Here is an 18,985-nt window from a genome sequence, read left to right as displayed (position 1 = left end):
GAAGTGGTGGAAGTTCAGGACCGGAGACGATTGTGGTCTCGCCTGTCTGGCTTGCCATGATAAAGTCCTGCAGGCTGAGTGGCTCACGGACACCCCAAGTTGACTGCAGATGCCAGAGCAAGGCACAGGACACTTCAGGGGCTGCTGAGGGCCCGCGTTCTGGCTCTTACCACACGGAAGGCTCCATCTTACCTCCTCCAGAAACACCCCCACCCTGCCAATGCTGCCATCTTAGGCTAAGATTCCACATGTGAGCCTGGGGAGCTCACAGACAGGCAGAGCCTCAGCAGTGAGGGTGAGGTGGTAACACTGGTGGCGAGGACATGGGACCACATCCACACTTGGCAGGCAGTGGCCACACGCCTGGTAACCCTCTGCGTCGCCAATTCCCCATATTCTACCTGGAAGCGGAGCAAGAGCCGGACTTAAACTGGCACCCATGTGGGCTGCTTGCATCACTGGGTGCCCTTGCTGTGCCTCAGCACCAGGCCCATGATTATACACTGTTCATTGATGCTGGGGGCAGGGCAGAGCCCACTGGCAGTCCTGGACCAGCAAGGAGCAAGTCCTTGAGGAAGGGGCTTGGAGGGGCTCCAGGGACCATGAGGGTAGGAGAAGGAAGGGGGACTGGGATGCAGGAGTCAGAGGTGTAGGCGCAGCCCAGGTCCCAAAGTGGGAGTCTAGGGGTCTCTGGCTCCCAGTGAAGCTCAGCCCTCTCCAAGCAGCTCCACCTGCCTCAAGCCAGCAGCCAGGCAGGCCCAGGGCTTGCCGGGGACTCCAGCAGGTCCCTGCTTCTCACCCATTCCTGGAGCCCAGTAGACGGGTCCCCGGTTATGAGGGTGTCCGCATCCCTGCTATGGCCTTTTCCCCCTCAGATTTATTTTTAGAACTTTCATTTGCTGGTTCACTCCCCAAATGGTTGCACTGGTCAGACCACAGCCAATCTGAGCCCAGGAGCCAGGAGCAGCTTCTGGGTCTCCCACTTGGGTACAGGGTTCCAAGGACTTGGGCCGACCTTGCTGCCTTCCCAGCTCATAAGCAGGAGCTGGATCAGAAATGAAGCAACCTGGACACTGACCAGTGCCCATATGGGATGTTGGCACTAGCAGGCAGATTAGCCTACTGTGACAGCCCCTTAAAACTGTTTCACTTTGACAGGCAGGGACAGAGATCTTGCAGCTGCCAGTTCCCAGCTCAGATGTGCCGAGCAGCCGGGAAGGTACGACTCCATCTGGGTCTTCCATGGGGAGGAGAGGCAGGGCCCCCAGTGTCTGTGCTAGGGTGCTGGCAGAGTGACACATGATGTAGGGGTCCTCAGGGCTGTGCCCTTTCGAACCCACCTGGACTGCAGTCACACCCCATGACTGGCTCAAACCTGCATTCTACCCAGTTGGTGTGTTTTTTTCCCTTTAGGTCTCAGAACACTTTTCACCCGGAAGAGGTCAGATCCAGAGGAGAGTTGGCACCCGGCTCGGCTCGCCTCCTGTTGTGGGTCTCCGGGATTCCTCTAGGCACTGTCTCACGTCTCTGCCATCCTGTGAGCGCTTCTAGCTTGCCCCACCCAGGCCTGTGGCGGCCAGGCCTTTCTTCTGAGTCACAATCACTCTGCCATCAGTGTTGCTTCGTGGAAGGATGATTCCACAACCACTTCTGAATCTCACTCTTAGCTGGTTCATCTCCATCCAGGCCGGAGGCCACCTGCCATGCCTGGTCTCCCCAAGGGCTGCAGGACAGGGACAAGCTGTCTGTTCTGGTGCAGTGGCTGAGGCTGTGCGCTCTCAGGAGGCCAAGGCTCTTCCACCTACAATCCAGCTTCCTGCAGGCACATCTTGGGAGAGGGCAGGGAATGGCCCACCCAATGCGTCAACTCTGTCACCTTCCAGCGCTGGCCCGGCCCAACCCTGGATGCTGGGGGCATTAAGGAAGTGAACCAGCAAGGGTGACCCGCACACGCATGGCTGGGGGGACAGACTGGGAAGAACAGCAGTGTGCCCACACCACAGTCAGGGCCTGCCACTCAGGTCATGGCCCTGGCAAGGCCCCTGACCTGTTACAGCCCCAGCCCCACCTGTGCTCACCTGAGGTGCACGTACCAGGCAGCCCCGAGGGGAGGCTGGCTGCCCTCATTGGCCCGCAGCTTGCCATCTGTGATCACAGGTGTGGGGTCCCAAGAAGAGTCGAGCTGTCTGGCCACCGGCGGGAGCAGCTGAATCAGGCCCAGGACTGACTCAAAGTCCGGTGAGCCTGGGATGCATGGCATGTTACCCAAGGTGACTTCGGCGCTGGTTTCTGTACACAAAGCTGGCCTAAGCCTCCAGTACTGGTCCCCTCGGGTTCCAGTCCAGAGCCTCCTCCATGCCAGGCCAGGCCCACCATGGGTTTTCATGAGCTCGCCTGGGCATGCCCAGGCCTCAGCCTGAAGTTGGTTCCATGCCAGGCCAGGCCCACCATGGGCTTTCCTGAGCTCGCCTGGGCATGCCCAGGCCTCAGCCTGCAGTTGGTTCCATCTCCCTGAGGACCTGACACTGCAGGTCTGAGCTAAGTGAAGGAGCAGGCACAGTGGGGGTGGGCTGGGGGCAAGGTGCAAGCAGGGCCGGCCTCTCGGTTTGTGCAGGTGGCTTGGAACCTCCGACAGCCTCAGACTCACCAGCTTTGGTGACAGCCAGAGCCACTGGGCAGGCCCAGGGACCACAGCCACACAGCTGGGCCAAAGCATGGCAGGCCAGAGGGCCCAGGGCTCTCAGAGCCCTGTAACCCAGGCTTCTGGGTGACAGGAGGTGGGAAGAAGCATGTGGGGGCCCAGGAGGACTGCGGTGACAGCCACTGGCTCAGGGTCACGCATCCTAGAAGGGGAGCCCATTGCCTGCCAACACAGGCACTGGGTTCCTGGTCTCGGGATCACTCTGAGGACTGACCTCTTATGCTCCCTCAGCTGGGATGACAGGCCCGTTCAAATCCCCCAGATGGTGGAGGGCAAGAAGGTGGGCCCTGATAGGGCCCACTGGAACAGCAGACCGGATACCAAATGCCCTGCTCTTGGCTGAAGTCCAGTGCCTAACAGTGGCTGATGGTTACCTTTGGCCCCTGCTGTCTGCCTTAGCCACCCCCAAGAGCCAGGGACAGTCAGAGGGACTGGTGTCCTATCCTGCAGGGCCAGTATGGCCTCACTTCAGAGGGAGAGGGAGCCTGTGCCAGCCACATGACTGTCGTGTGACCATGGTCAGGGTGCCCATATCTGTGGGACTGACCTCTGCTGAGCCCAGGCAGAGACGCCCCAAGGTCTCTGCGGCCCCTGTTAAGGATGTCCCTACCTTCGCTGTGTGGGGCCCATGTCTTGTGATCACGTGTCCTGCATCAGACACAGCACCATGGACAGGAACTGGCCCCCGCACACACGGCCAGGGATAGGCCTCCTGGGAATGCCACCACCCACAGCCATCAGCAAAAGGCTGCCTGATGGATGCAGCTGCAGCCCCTACCCCTTCCACACACACACTTTCCTGACGAGGGGTATGGGCAGTGGGAAGTTGCAGAGGATCACATGGCCTCTGTCTTCGGGGCCCAGCGTTACCCACGCACCTGCCTCTCAGAGCTGCCAGTCGCCAGCAGGCTGGCACGTGAAGCTGGCTGTCGCCAGCAGGAGCTGTCCCTGAGCACGCTCGTGAGGACGGCCCAGCGGCAGGCTTGGAGTACAGTTCTCTCCCTGACCTTGGCAGCTCCTCCCTCCCAGTCCTCCCAGGCACGGCCCAGCTGCTGGGGCCTGCTGAGTGGCTCTGCGGTGGCAGTGGCTGAAGCCCGAGTGCCTGGTGATGGCTGTCGCCCTTCCTGACATTCTGGGGACACACCACCGAGGAGCCAGAAGTGCCATCCTTGGAGACAAGACATGGTGACGTGGACTCGGCAGTCAACAAGGCCACCTCTGAACCAACAGGAAAGCACCTCTGGCATGGCACTGGCACGCACTGCCACCAGCCACAGGTAAAGCCAGTGATAAATGCCCTCAGGTGTGTGGAACAGCGGGGCACTGTACTGCCCCAGCAGGGCACCCAAGCCGCAGTCCACAGAGTGGAGTTGGCACCAGTCAGAGCAGACCCAGCCTGAGTCCCAGAGGATCCCTTTCAGGGTCTGTGGCTTCTTGGGTTGACTTAGCCCAGATCACAAAGCAAACAGGCCTGTTCTCTCAGAAGAGTGTACAGAAGCGGCGCCAGGAGCTCGGTGGGCTCTCTGTGGAAGGCACAGGGCAGATGCTAACGCCGCGTGTGTTGTGTGCAACATACACAGGTTCAAAAGACAAGACCCGGTGGCAGAAGGCAAGCCACCTCCAAAAAGTGTACAGCAAATGTGTATTTTGAAAAACTGTGTGGGGCCCAGTGCCGTGGACTAACAGCTAAAGTCCTTGCCTTGAACTCGCAGGGATCCTATACGGGCGCCGGTTTTGGTCCCGGCAGCTCCACTTCCCATCCAATTCCCTGGTTGTGTCATGGGAAAGCAGTGGAGGACAGCCTAAAGCCTTGGGACCCTGCACCCACGTGGGAGACCTGGAAGAAGCTCCTGGCTCCTGGCTTCAGATCAGCACAGCACCAGCTGTTGTGGTCACTTGGGGAGTGAATCAACGGGCAGAAGATCTTCCTCTCTGTCTCTCCTTCTCTCTGTATATCTGACTTTGCAATAAGTATAAATGAAAAATCTTTTTAAAAAAGGAAAAAAGAAAAACACCGTGTGGACTTCAGAAGTTTTTGCATTGAATAAACTCATCCCCAATTTTTTGAGGTTCACACAGCTTTTTGGAAAATACAGGTGAATAGCTGTATCATTTTAAGGTATAGAGAACTACATAGACACCCCAGAAACCAGAAAAAAAAGGTCAAGCACTAACTGTGTGCAGCCAGCTCCTCCCCTGCCAACAGGTCCCCATTCCAACCCAGCTCCCTGCCGCTGCTCTGGGAAAAGCAGCCAAGCACAGCCCACATGCCTGGGCACTGCCATGCCAGTGAGAGGACGTTTCCGGCCCTAGCTTCCGGCCTCACCAGTCCTGGCCATGCAGTCCTGTGGAGAGCAAATCAGTGAATGAAGACATTCTGTCTCTCCCTTCTTCTCTGTAACTTTTAAAGATTAATACATCTTGAGAGAGAGAAAAAAACAAGCAGGCCCTGAAGGGCCACACGGGCTGCACGTGTTGGCGGAGCCATGCCAGGTGGCAGGCACCTCATGCAAGGGAGTGCACTGCAGTGCTGCCACCACAGGGCACACAACGACAAGGTGTCTCATGTCAGACTGCAGGACCAGACCCTGGGGACTGAGCAGCCAGGACACCAGCGCTGCAGCCCTGGGCCAGGAAGGGCCAGCACATCCAACCCAGGGCTTGTGTGTGGATGCCTGGTGGCCAGGTGAGTTTCACTTTCCTTGGCTTCACAAACACCCACTTCTTCTACTAACCAGCACCCCTCATGGTAACACGTACAGATCTATATCACAAGAAAATCACAAGACTGAGCCTGGAAACACACACTGTGTGTGTGGGGGGTGGGTGAACTACTTTTTCTTTGCAAGGTAGAATTAGAGAGTGCACCTCCATCACTGGTTCACTTCCAAATGGCCACCACAGCCAGGACTGGGTCATCCCGAAGCCAGGAGCCAGGAACCTCCTCCAGGTCTCCCATGTGGGCACAGGGACCCAAACACTCAGGCCACGTTAGCAGGGAGAGGAAGGATTGGAAGGATTGGAAGTGGAGCAGCTGGGACTCAAACCATTGCCCATATGGGATACTAGCACTGCAGGCAGAAGCCTAACCCACTAAACCATGGCATTGTTTTATGAAACACCTACCCCTCCCCCTGTGCTTTTATGAAAGACTTAGAGGTAGCTTTGCGTGTTGGGGCTAGGAACGGTGGTCCTTGCCACAGAAGCAGGGTAGCCTCGGCAAAGACACATGGCAAGATGGAACCTGTCCTCTCACCTGCCACCAGCTCACAGGCAGCTGGGTGTTCCAGAAGAATCTTTGTTGTAATAAAGAAAAACAGCCAACTGGTTTTTTCTTTTTTTTTTTTTTCTTTCCATTTTTTATTTGGTGTTAACTCCACAAGAAAACAAACAAAAAAAACCTCCGTTCCTCTGGTGTCAGTGAAAATCAGAACAATAGAACCACGGGGAACTCTCAGTCCAGGAAAGGAGACTGAAGCTTCAGTGCTACGGAAATGCAACACGCTTCATGCCACAGTGCGTCTCAGCGTTTGCCAATTTTTTTGTAATGTTTTTTTCTTGGTGATCATCCATTCACAAAACTAAAACCACACTCAGCTCCGCAGCTGAGAGCGTAAGCTCTAACCGCCGAGCCATGCACACACACACACAACGGGGGCTCCCTCTTCCCTCTGCAAGCCTGTCCCCACTGCAGGGAGTCTGCTCCCCCAGGGTCGGCATGGCTTGGCTGCAGGTGGCCGCGGGACGATCGCCACCACTGGAACTTCAGGGATTTACAACTTGCAATCATCTTTGCCTTTGCTGTTTAGGAAGATTTCAGTGCAGATGCTAAACAAATTTGAGGAAGCTCCAGAAGAAAGAATACTTAAACACTTATCTGAAGTCCATAAATAAATAACAGCAACATAAAACCTTACACATGCGCGCGCGCACACACACACACACACGCACACGCACACACGCACAAACCCACTTTAAAGTGTCAAAAGATGTGCTGTATAAAAATAAACCCTAACGCACAAGTCCCGGTGAGGACTCGTGCCCCCCAGGCTCCCCAGCTCCAGTGGGCCTCTCTGGGGATTAAGTAAAAGGCAACAAACCCAGAGGCTCAAAGCAAATCCTGTGTCCCAGTCAGTTCAGCTCCCAGCCAGCAAGCCACCTGTCTGGTCACTGCGTGCCCCATCAGCGGGGAAGCCGGCCGGCCCACAGCAGGCTCCCCCCTGGTACTCCAAGGTCACAGACATGCTGAACTGGTGTCAGGCATGTTTAAAAATGAGTTGGTCAAAAAACCAAAAACAACTCAAAACCTTTAGGGTTCTCAAACCTTGCCTCTCCCAGCTTCAGCCTGTGGCACAGCGCCCTGACAGCTGGAGGTCACCATCGGACCTGGACACAGCACGCCTCTCACCAGACGTCCTGAGCCCTGGGCGCACCAGGCAAGGCTGGAGGCGAGCCACAAGATGCGGCGGGCACAGCTGCTGCGCAGGCATGGGAAGAGTGTTCTCTCCCTGCCGCAGCCCACCAGAACGCTCTCTCTAAAACAAGATGAGACAGAAGCTCACCTACGTGCCAGCCACAGTGTAGCCAGCTGCAGCAACCAAAGGCCCTCTGGCTGAGAAGGGCTCTCCTGCACGTCAAATGTTTACGCTTCAAGTTTTGGGGGCTTCAATTGAAAATGATTGACGAGAAAATAATTTACGAAAGAAAGGGGCCTCGTGGTGGATTCTGGTGTACATGGACAGCAGAAGGCTGGGGAGGGCTGTGTGTCTCACCCGTCGCAACTCAACTGCCAGTCCCTAACTCCGTCAGTCAGCAAAAAAAGTCACAAACCACAGAATCTCCCAGGATGTCTGGGAAGGGAAAAGCCGGGGAGAGAACACTCCTTCCTCCAGCGCTGCGAGCCCCCTCCGCCCTCCCCGTCGGCAGGAGGCAGTGGCCGGCTGCAGGGAGGGACTGCAGACCCGAGCTCCCAGGGCCCCAGGCTGGCCGAGGCCAGGCTCCACACGGCACAAGAGGCTGCGGACACTGCAATGCTCGAAGGTGACAGCGACGTGACTGCGGTGAAGAGGCAGAAAGCAGTGGAACTTCTAAGACAAGCACATGCACACCCATTCTTGGTTTGACAACACGATCTAGTCTATTTCAAATAGCCAAGAAGTTAACAGCTTGGGAAAAAAAATCGTCAACAGGATAGCTGTCCTCAACTCTAATATAAGCAAGAGGAGAGAGCGAAGTACTGATCGGAATCAGTTAATTGAAGAACCCTAAGGTGTCTTGGATCCACAAGCCTCCCGAGGGTACCAGCTTAGAGATGCGTGCGCGAGAAGAGCCCCTGGGCGCGGGGCTCCGCCCAGCCGCCTTCCGAGCCCGCGTCCGCCGCGCCGCTGCTGCCCACGCTGCCCACGGAGCCACCCGAGGGCGCGCCGGGGTCCCGGTCCGCCGTGCACCGAGCTTCATAAACAGAAGACACCTGCGAGCACAGAAACAAGTTCCAACACATCAAAACGTCCGGAGAGCAGACGGTGATGCCTTCCTGCGGCAGTTCTGCTGGCTCGGAGCAAAGCCCCTCCGTGAAGCCCCAAGGCCCTGACCCCGGCAGGACAGGCGCCTGGAGCACGGCCACCCCCTGTGGCCGCAGAATGTGACAGGATGAAGGAGCGCACGGACCGACCGACACCCGCGGCCACCTGCACAGACACGGCCGCCTGTGAGGAGACGCCCAACGCTGCCTGTACAGACATGGCCGCCTGTGATGGGACTCAAAGCCGCCCATGAGGGATCTTCCGTGGCTGCCTGTGAGGGATGACGGGCCTAGGTGGTGCTTGGAGGATGCTCTCAGTGCCAGGCACTTACCCTGCCGTGCCTCCTAGAGAAACTGCTGTGCGGGACAGCACCCCCCTCCCCGGCCGTGCCACAGGCTCAGCATCTCTGGTCCCCAGATGCCAGTCACACTAACAAGCACCCAATGACAGCACTGTCCCTCTTGAGGCTCTGAGGCAGGGGCTCAGGAAAGCCACACGAAGTGAGGGGAGAGCAGACAGAGCAGATGGGGCAAACACAAGGCCTTACAGCGGGTGGGGGTCAGGCCCCAGGGTTGGGGGCGCCGCTCGGCCCTGTGAGTCACCTCTGGTCTACAGAGCGACACGGCCACAGCATTCCTCACAGGGTGGCTGCAAGGACTTGGAACCACTGGCCCGGCACGCAAAGCAGGCCAACAGTGAGCTGGCTGGGGCTGCCATCCAGGAGGGTTGGAGGTAAGGCCCTAGGGGACTGCAGTGGTAGGGAAGTGAGGGGACTGGTGGGCAGCCTGCCAGGAAGGGGGGCGGGACCCACTCTCACCACAAGCCTGCAGTCAGTGGGCCCCTTAGCAGCTGTGCCATGGTCAGTCTGGCAGCTCAATGGCCAGCAGGACGTGGGCAACAGCACTACAGGTAACACTGGGAGAAAAATCCTATAGGACCTAAACCCCCACTGACAAGCAACAGTGAGCAGAAACATGAGTCCTACATCCACTCACCCACCGCCCTGACTGGGAAGGGCTGGGGCCAGACTAGGCAGGTGCAGGCTCTGCTCCCTGCCCCTTCAAGGCGGTCGCAGCCTGTCAGGGAGGGGATGTGCAGACATTAAGAGAGCCCAGAGCCACAGCTGCAACAGCCTGAGGTGGGCTGTGGCCAGGCACAGGAGCAGAGTCCACTGTGCAGCGGTTGTGGTGGGGCGTGACAGAGCCGCCTGCATGCTTAGCAATGCCAGCAGCGGGGACTAAGGAAGCCTGCAGCACACGGTCAGGTGGCACAGCTCCTGGTGACTTGGGGCAGCTGGGCAGGGTCTCATTTGGTTACCAGGTTTTAGAGTGACAAGGAGGATGGTGGCCATCTTGAAGTTAACAGGAGGAGGACAGTCCACTTACCCTATTAAAATCTAACAGACGCTCTTCATTACTGGGTATCTCTTTAACGTCTGGATATTCTTCTATACCATTCTCTCCCTTGGCATTTGTATAACATTCTTAATCATTTTGAATGGAGAAGGGAAAAGAGGGAAAGGGGGAAATTCCATTAAGACACAGTTATGAAACACACACACATCCTTGCTTTGCTGTTTGCTGAGCGTCCCTCAGCTGGGCCTCCCCACCCTGTGGAGAGTGCCAAGGCACTCACCCATGGCACGGCCAGCTGGGCTCAGAGCACACGGCAGAGGGCGCTGGCCTGCGAGCCCCAAGCCAGCACAGCCACACGTCCCTGTCACTCCAACGGCCCTGGGCACATGGGGGATCAGACCAACAGGCCTCAGGCTCTCAAGGATGAACATGGGGTGGAGGGAGATAACGGGGCACCAGACACATGGTCCTGGAACTCCGGACAGCAGGAGCACAGCGGGTAACACCTTTGCCCTTTCTCCCTCAGCTCAGCCCCACGCCCACTGCATGCTTCCTCTCTCTGTGGAACACCAAAGGAAATGAGGCTGAAGGTTTGACTGGGCAAACGGACCCAAGGAGAAGGAAATGGAGGTTGGAATTGGGGCACCCACTGGTTCTCAGCAACATTCAGAACTTCAGGAAGCCAGGGACGCAGGACCTCCTCTCCCTGCAGGTTGACTGCACTGGTCTGGGGGGTGCAGTATCTGTATTTCCTGGGGACCCAGGGGCTTTGGGGGATGTAGTGCACCCTGCACTGATGTCTGGTCTCAAGCTAGAACAGCCCTTACTCTCCCTGAGTCCACAAAGGTGATGGCTGTGGCAGGTTGGGGGGATAGAGGGTGTGCACTGGCTCAGAAAGGCCCAGTCTATGAGCCTCAGAAGGCAGCACCCATCCCTGCCTGGAGAGCAGCCACAAGTTGTTTAACCATATGCCCACCCCATGCACCAATCCAAACACCGAGGTCAGCCTCACTGCCCACTGTAGCCCTTGGCCTCTGCAGGCAGACTGTGCCCTGGCCAGGCTGCCTGGGCCCGTGGAGACTCTCCACAGCCTGTTCTTGTCTGAGGCCCTAAGGTACTTCAGGGTATAGCTCAGGGTCATGACTCTGGCTCTGGGATCTGACAGGCTTCTGCCAATTCCAGGTACACTACTTCTTGTGGCGCAGTTCTGAGATGCTGCTGTATCATCACCACCTTTTCTCACAGGCATCTGTGTGTCTGACAGTACGATGCCAGCGTATGACGTGTGTCAGTACGACTGAAGGCCACCCTCGGGCCGGGCTCAGGACTGCTGGGGCACACCATGTGCTCTCTGCTGCCCACTCTGCTCAGTGTCCCTGAGCCTGACACCAGACTGAGCACTTGAGCGCAAGGCCTGAGTGCCCTGGGCGCAGGGGCGGGCCTCAGTACCTGCTGCTCTGCAAGGCACAATTTCTATACCACAGAACCTGTCCCCAAGAGACCTTCAGCTTGGCCCTGCTCCAGGCCATGTGGCTGGGAAGCTGCTGACCTCCTGTACTAAGATGTGCTCCCAGAGGGGACAGAGCCATCTCCAGCTGCCTTTCCTCTTTGTGCTTGTTCTAGGCATTCTGTGAGAACAGAAGTTCCAATCCCGCCACAGATGTCTGGAAAGGATGCTGTGGCACCGCTCCCCATCTGTCCTGGGGAAGAGCCAGTGTCCAGCCCGTCTAGCTCTGTGTCTACTCTCACACCCACCTGACCAGAAACACATGACCTTCAGCCACCTTTACCAATACAGACAATGCTGGCGCAAGGTCTAGCAGGTTCAACAGAGGCCCTGGGTTCCAAGTCAGTTTTCTGGTCAAGCCTCTGTCCATACTGCTTCCCCATGGGGCTCCGTGTAAAGGCTACAACAATGCCCCGACACCACCAAGCTTTCCTGCCACTGACCAGCAAGGGCAAAGCTCTGCAGATGGCCATTCATACAGCTGGCAAGGCCCCTGTAGCTGGGCTCCCTGCTGGCCTTGGTCCTTGCCACACACATACACTCTGGGGCTGTCTCTGCTTTACCAGTCACCCTCATGCTGCAGCACCTCTTCTTGGAGCTGTACCCCACTGTCATGTGGTTTGCCCCACTCCCCCAGCAGGCACAGGCACAACAGGAGGACAGGCTATGTTGTCTCTGCACTCCAGAGCCTAAAGCCATGTCCAGAATGAGGCAGGCCCACGTAGTGTACGGCCCAACTGTGTGGGCTCCCATGCCCGTGAGCGTGGGGCCGGGCCTGCCTCGCTCTCCTTCTTTTCACAGATGCCGAAGGCTCAAAGCCCGGATTGGAAAGCTGCGTACTTTCTCTTAAATGCCTGTGGCATGACTCCCAACCACTCCTGCTGAGAGTGGCGGAGCTGCCTGCTTGCTTTCTTTTGTTCACAGGTCCCTGCCCTGTGAGTGCAACAGGGTCACTGTCCCATGTGACCACAAGGCAACTCTTTAGGGAGCCCACTCACAGGTGACAACCAAAGGCATTCAAAATTTTGGCTTGTTTCCTTTATCCACTGAGAATTTTTGCCCGTGCCATTTCACTCCACCCCAAACACACACACCATAAAAAAGGCACATGTGCTAACAGCCCTTTACCCACAGTACACTCTGACAACCCCAGGACCCAGAGCCAAGATGTGCAGCTGGTGCCCTGGAGCTGTGCTGCAGGAACAGTCGGCTCTCAGCGTGCGTGACCATCGTCCCGGGCTGCTCACCACCACACGGCGGACCTTCTCCCTGCAACCTTTCCTGAGGCCCCTCTGTGGCACAGCTCTGGGTATGCCCTTCCTGTGCTGACACGAGCCTGGGCACACCTGCACACCTGAGCACAAGGCACACACAGCCCTGGGTACGACACCACCCGTGGACCACAGGAAACAGGCTCCCTCGAAGCCTCTGCTCACTGGCTAGCTGCAGGAGGCTGCACAGATCACTTGATCGGAAACTCAGTGTTCTCATCTAAGAGATGGGGGAAGGGGAACACCTCCCCAGGCTTTGGCAGGGCTCATATAGGAGACGGAGAGCATCTTCCAGCAACAAATGGCTTCCCACCATGGGCTGATGGCAGAGCACTTGCAATCAACAGCATGCAAGGAGAAAAGGTATTGACAGGGAGCACTTGGCCAACCCTGCATGAGGCAGGCAGGCATGGGAGCTGGGCCGAGAGAGTCAAGCGCTCCCAAAGCGTCCTACCCATCCACCCAGCCTCCCGTTCCTGAGCCCAGGCCGTGGCTGAGGTGTCAGCCAGTGTGGGCCATCAGTCACCGGCTACATGCTCATTACTGGCTAGCTGTGGAGACATGACATACGTGCAGTACTTCTTAAGGCTGGCTGAGAATAATAAAGTGGCAGTCAACAGAAGCTCCAAAGGCCACACTGCACAAGCCCAGTGTTTGGGCTCAGCCACTGGGATGGCCACTCTTGTTCCAGCCATGTCCCCCCATCATCCACTGCCAGACACTTGCAGAGAGCCCTCCAGCCGGCACGCTTCACAGGGTCTCTTCATGTCGCTCCCTTTATCCCTCCGGACCATGACTGCCTTGGCCAACCCTGTCCTGATCCCTCCCACATCACTGTTGGTACCTAACCCTGGTGGGGTCCTCCCATTGCCACTGTCCCTAGCTGGGTTCTAAATGCACACCTGCTCTAATCAGCCTGTCCTTCCTGGCTGGCTGGCCCCAGAGGTCACCACGGCTCCTCTGCCTCCTGCACAGCCCCAGGCTTTGAGAAGGTGCTGAAGGTGCTGCACAACTGTGTCCTCCCCTGCCACTCCAAGAGGCTGGTACACATCTCAGCAGAGGGGCACCGTTCTCAGGCATCTCACGCCTTTCCCTCCAATAGGCTGGAGCTGTGTTGGCAGCATGGTCCAAACCTTGATGTCCCCGGATGCTGACAAGGTGCCAGTCACACTTAAACATCCCGCAGACACTTCCTGGACTGACAGTCACAGCTAAATGACTTGCTGTTCTTAACGACCTGGGAATCGGAATGAATGAATCACCCCAAGGCTGCTTACCTTCACAATCCGACGCAGGGAAAAGGGGGGAGTCCAAGGCTTTCTCCCACCAGGTCTGCTTTTCTTGGCTTCTACTCACTCCTTGTACATCAGTATTCAACAGTGGAAACTGTTTAGATTAAGCCAGACAGAGAGAAAGTTTACAAACTTTCAGAATAGAGGATGAAAGTGAAGCATTATTAACTGATTTTTTAAAACTGTATTAATAAAAAAGCTAACTTGTCCTTAGCAAATTACCAACATTCTCCCCAAAGCACTGACACGGTGGGGGGCGCTATGGTGCAGTGGGTGCTGCCACTGCCTGCGGCACCAGCATCCCATATGGCCACCAGCCCAGGTCCCAGCTGCCCCACTTCTAAACCAGCTCCCTGCTAATGCACCTTGGGGAAGGAGCAGAGGGCGCCCACGCAGGACACCGGGATGAAGCGCCTCCATCCAGGCTTCAGCTGGTCCAGCCCTGGCCTTTGGGGTTCTGGGGGAAGGAACCAGCAGGTGGAGGATTACTCTGTAACTCTGCCTTTCAAGTAAGTGAACCTTTTTTTTTTTGAAAGACAATCACATTATATAAACTTGTAATTATACAAATGTTAAAAACATGTTTAAGTAAAAATAAAATTTAAGGAGAGCAAGCAAATGTGCTCCCCCTTCTGCAAACACACTCAACAGTCAGGGCTGGGCTAGGTCCACCCCAGAGCTGCCAACTTCAGCCAGGTCAGCTGCACGGCGGGCCACGACCACTGCCCCCGGGAGCCAGCACGGAAGGCAGCTGGAGTGGGGAGCAGGTGTACTGACCCAGCACAAGTACTCTGCTGTGGGAGGCTGGCATTTTAACCACCACACAAAGCAGCAGTCCTTAAAGAGCTTTTTAAATATATACATTTATTTACTTGAAAGGTAGAGTTATAGAGAAACAGAGAGAGAGAATCTTCCATCTGCTGAGTCACTTCCCCAATGGCCACAACGGCCACAGCAGGGCTGGACTGAAGCTGGCTTCTTCTGGGTCTCCCTGTGGGTGCAGGGGCCCAAGGACTTGAGCCATTCTCTGCTCTTTCCCAGGCCATCAGCAAGCTGCCTGACTGGAAGTAGAGAGGCCAGGACTTGAACTGGTGTTCATATGGAATGCCAGCGCTGCAGGTGGCGGCTTTACACACTATACCACAGTGCCAACCATAAAATGAATGTCTTTTTTTAAAAAAGATTTTTAAGTTTATTTTTTATTGGAAAGTCAGATTTACAGAAAGAAGGCGATACAGAAAGATCTTCTGTCCGCGGGTTCACTCTCTATGTGGCCACAACAGCCAGAGCTGAGGCGATCCAAAGCCAGGAGCCAGGAATCTCCTCCAGGTCTCCCACGCAGGTGCAGGGTCTCAAGGACCAAGGCTTTGGGCCGTCTCTAACTGCATTCCCAGGTCACAAACAAGGAGCTGGATGGGAAGTGGAGCAGCTGAGACACAAACCAGTGCCTATATGGGATCCTGGTGGATGCAAGACAAGGATCTAACTACTAGGCTATTACACCAGGCCCCTCATATGTCTTTTTAACATATAGGAACTTCTTGTAGGCAGAGTTACAAACCCAAATGTCTTTGTAACAAAAGCATTGTCTAGGTGAGAACTGGAATGATGCTGAAACCAAAATCAAATTACAAATTCAAATTCTAAACAAGTCACCCAAACGACACAAGGGGTGTCTTCAAGGAGGAGACCCTGGCATGAATCCAGGCACCTTCGGGAGGGGACTTTCAGTCCTGGCGGGTACCGCCCACCTGCCTGGGCATTCACACTGGACAGGTGGGTGACAGAGAACAGCTGTCAGCAACGGTCAGGGACAGTCCTCAGGAGTAGCCAACAGACTTGTGTCCAGCTTTGGCTCCCATGAACACCCTGGTTGGGGACCCCTGCCGTGCAGCCTTCCCTGTGCCTGGTCAGGCCTGGCTCCACATCTAGGCACCTCCTCGACAGGCATGCCTGCAACGCAGGAAGTGCAAGTCCCGTCAGGGCTTGAACAGACGCTGTGCTGTTCAGGTTTAAAACCTGAGCTGTTTCAGGAATTAACAGTCGTCATCCTGCTAACTGGGCTTTCCTGTGCATCTACTAACCTGCTCATGGGTCTAAAACTGCTACGTCTGGTCCCCTGTGCTCTTTGCTGTGTAACTAAGTGGGAAGCATTTTCTACTTCCCCAACTATTCAGCAAAACTCCTAAGATGAGAAACAGAAAGACTGACGCCAGAGACAGTGGGGCGGACACAGCAAGGTTCAGTGCAAACGTCAGCCGTGTGCACCGTCTGGTCAACTCGAGGCGGCCAGCAGCACCTGGAGGGCAGTCCACACCACTGTAGAGTTTTCTGGAAAGGCTCTGCCTGTTTTACTCAGACAGTAAAGACAGTCCTGGCCAGAACTCTCTCCACCACCCCTGCCACCTACTGGAGAAAGAAAACGCCCCACAGATCCACAGCCCCTCCAGAGGCCCCTCCTCCCACTCCAACACTGAGCCTGCACAGGAAGCCAGAGCACACTCGGCCCACGTGGCACCTGTGGAACATCTTAATTCAGCTTTCGGCCTGGCTGTGGCCAAAAGGAAGGCAGGCAGAAAGCACAGTGGAAACCCAGCCCAGCGCACAGCACACTCACCAGGAGGGGTGCCGCCCCCTCTCCCTCTCCCTGGTTCACTGCAGAACCTCCAGGGACTCATGCACTCCTGCTTCACCAGCTCACTGTCAGCTCCCCGAGGCTGGCAGTCACTCCACAGCCCGGGACCTGTTAGCTGCTCTCAGCACCGAGACCAGCACCCGGCACGGGAGGTGCTGGGTAAGGATCTGATGATCCAGGAGGGTAAACAGAGCGCACAAGGCCAGGCCAGACATGCTTTGAGCAGCAGACACAACACTCGACTCCTTTAGGAGGCGGAGCGGGTGAAGAGAATGCCCAGGGCCCAGCCCCCGTTTCGCTGTATCCCAGTGTGACTGCGAGAATGTGCCATGACCATAGCCAGTCCCTGGCGTCTCAGTCACAAAGAGGAGGAACAGTCAGAGGCGCCCTTTCCTTTGGAAAAGAAGAAACAAAATATAAATGAAGAGACACCGAATACAACACAGACAAAAGACAGGCACCTGCCGGGAAGTTTACCTTGGCTCATGGCAATGTAGTATGATTGGCAGAGCTGGCTTGGAGCACGGGCCAAGCCTGAGCCTCTGTGTCCTCAGCAGGCACCAGGCTGAACCCCTGCCTCCACCCCTTGGCCTTCTGGCGGGGAGACCCAGCATGCTGCCCAGCACAGCATCAGCCGGGAGGGGCCGAGCTCTCCGCTTGGGGTGGCCTCCAACACTCTGAAGGCAGTGACTCAGCCTCCAGCTTCCTTTCTTGGCTCGAAGCGCTTGGCACTAAGCTAGCAACCACAGGAGAACACTTTGCCACCACTTTCTGCACAGGCGGACGCCTGAGGCTTTGTGCCCCCTGCACTGAGCGCCACCTCCCACTGCAGGAGCCAAGCGCTCCGGCACACAGCAGTCTCAGCCTTTGCACTCCGGCCTGTGCTGTTGCTGCTGCCAGGCCACCGCTCCCGCCCCAGCCCAGCTCCCACAGCTGTGGCATCCTCCTGAAGGCTCTGCCACTTCCCCACCACGTGACTCACACTGCACACTCCTCCTGCCACCTGTCTCATGCCAAGCCACTCTCCCATCACATGACTCACACTGCACGGGTCCAAAGCCCCTGAAAGACAAGACAGTGCGTCCTTTCAATGATCAGCACCCAGAAAGCTGACAAGGGGCGGTTACCAACAAGTGCCACTTGAGCACAAAGAAAGCATGTGCACTGCTGAGCCTTGGACTAGAGTCCAGAGCTCCTGCCAGCAGGTGCTGGGGGGCTCCTCACTGTGCCCACCCTCTTAGACCTCCTGATTGAGTCAAGTCACTCCTCTGCCTACTTCCGCAGCCAGGATAAAGCTGTTCTCACCCAGGGCCTCGGCCTTGGGGACAGGTGTATGACAGGCAAGCAAAGATGTGAGGTGACTAACCTCTGCAAAGTGTTCATGTTCCTAAAAACCAATTCTACTGGATGACCAACAAATGGGCTACTGGCGACCTGGAAGCAGGTCTGCTAGGACTGGCTTCAGCCGGGGAAGGGGGTGGGAACATCCAGTTAGGAGCACCCCCCCTGGCCAGGCAACGTCATATGACAGAAGCCAGCCCTAATCCCAGCCTGACCCCAAAGCCCCGACAAGAATGCCTCTAACTGGCAGTCTCTGGGCCTCAGGTGATGTCTATGATGGAGTGCCCAGAGTAACTGGACAGAGGCCCGTGCCCACCATGCAGGCACAGCCTTGGCCTCCAGGCAACCCCAGATGTCTGCCGGGAACTGTCTGGAAGCCAAGACTTTTCAAGAAAATGCAGAATTCAGCTAACACAAAATTCCACCAACATACTAGGAAGCGAAGGCGCACAGTAGTGGCGGGATGTGGAATCTTGCTTCCTTCCTCCTTTCCTTTCTCCCCAGTCCGGAGCCAGGTGAGATACAAGGTACATAAAGCAATATTTGAGGGTGAAAATGGGGCAAAAAACAAGCAGGTGACAGGCTAACAATGGGACTTTGTTTTTAGTTCTTATTTTACTGCTTTAAACTCCTCCCTCCAGGGATTCTTGGGCAAGCTGGCAAGGGCAGTGGTTCTCAAGTCACCGCAGAGTGACCGCAGACAAGCAGCAGCACCCGGAGACCCTGCGACTCGAGCGGAGGGTAAACAAGCAGCTTGTGCAAGGAAGCACACAGATAGGCAACTCACTAGAGGAGGAAAACGCGGCAAAAAAAGAAACAAAGTCCATGAGCAGCAAGGGGCAGAAGGGAAGCCCAGCACAGGTGTGGGCGGGCAGAGGAGCCGGTGAGGGGGAGGGGGGCTGGGAAGGGGGTGCGGCTGGCCGGAGGGAGGCAGCGCTCCACATCTCTGTGCTGGCACACCAGGCCTCTGGGTAAATGGCGGGCACCACTGCCCCTGTCAGCAGCTGGACATCGGGAAGAATATGCTTTTTCGTGAAACAGGAAATGGCCATGTTTTTTCCTGTACCATCAACTTAACAACAAACTGCTTCCTTGGAATACAGCCAGGGAGTGCAGTGGTGCCCACCAGCGAGGCTGGCGTGCCATCTGACAGATTCACTGCGCAGCCGCAGCAGCTACTCTGTATTTGTGGACTGACTTTTAGGAACTGCGACAGCTGTGCCTTTGCTTGTAGGTGGAACGCAGGTTCCACTCAAGTCCCTGGGCTCCAGGAGGCTGCAAGCTTCTTGCTGCCAGCCATTCCCTGACCCATCAACTTTCAGCTATGATTATCCAGTAGGCTTTTTGAAGCGTACCTGTAC

General features: G+C 56.4%; 1 protein-coding gene across 1 annotated transcript in view; it reads right to left on the bottom strand.

Moving 5' to 3' along the window:
- Window positions 1–8,006: 8,006 nt before the first annotated feature.
- Window positions 8,007–18,985, bottom strand: part of KIAA0232 (KIAA0232 ortholog) — a 73,338-nt gene continuing 62,359 nt past the window's right edge. The window contains exons 7-9 of the mRNA XM_058670307.1: window positions 13,634–13,742; window positions 9,609–9,706; window positions 8,007–8,171 (exon numbers count right to left, since the gene is read on the bottom strand). Coding sequence (XP_058526290.1) covers window positions 8,007–8,171; window positions 9,609–9,706; window positions 13,634–13,742 — 372 coding nt within the window. The remainder of the gene's footprint in view (window positions 8,172–9,608; window positions 9,707–13,633; window positions 13,743–18,985) is intronic.

The sequence above is a fragment of the Ochotona princeps genome, chromosome 11, assembly GCF_030435755.1.
Source record: "Ochotona princeps isolate mOchPri1 chromosome 11, mOchPri1.hap1, whole genome shotgun sequence".
NCBI lineage: Eukaryota > Metazoa > Chordata > Mammalia > Lagomorpha > Ochotonidae > Ochotona > Ochotona princeps.
This window is presented reverse-complemented; position numbering and strand designations above follow the sequence as displayed.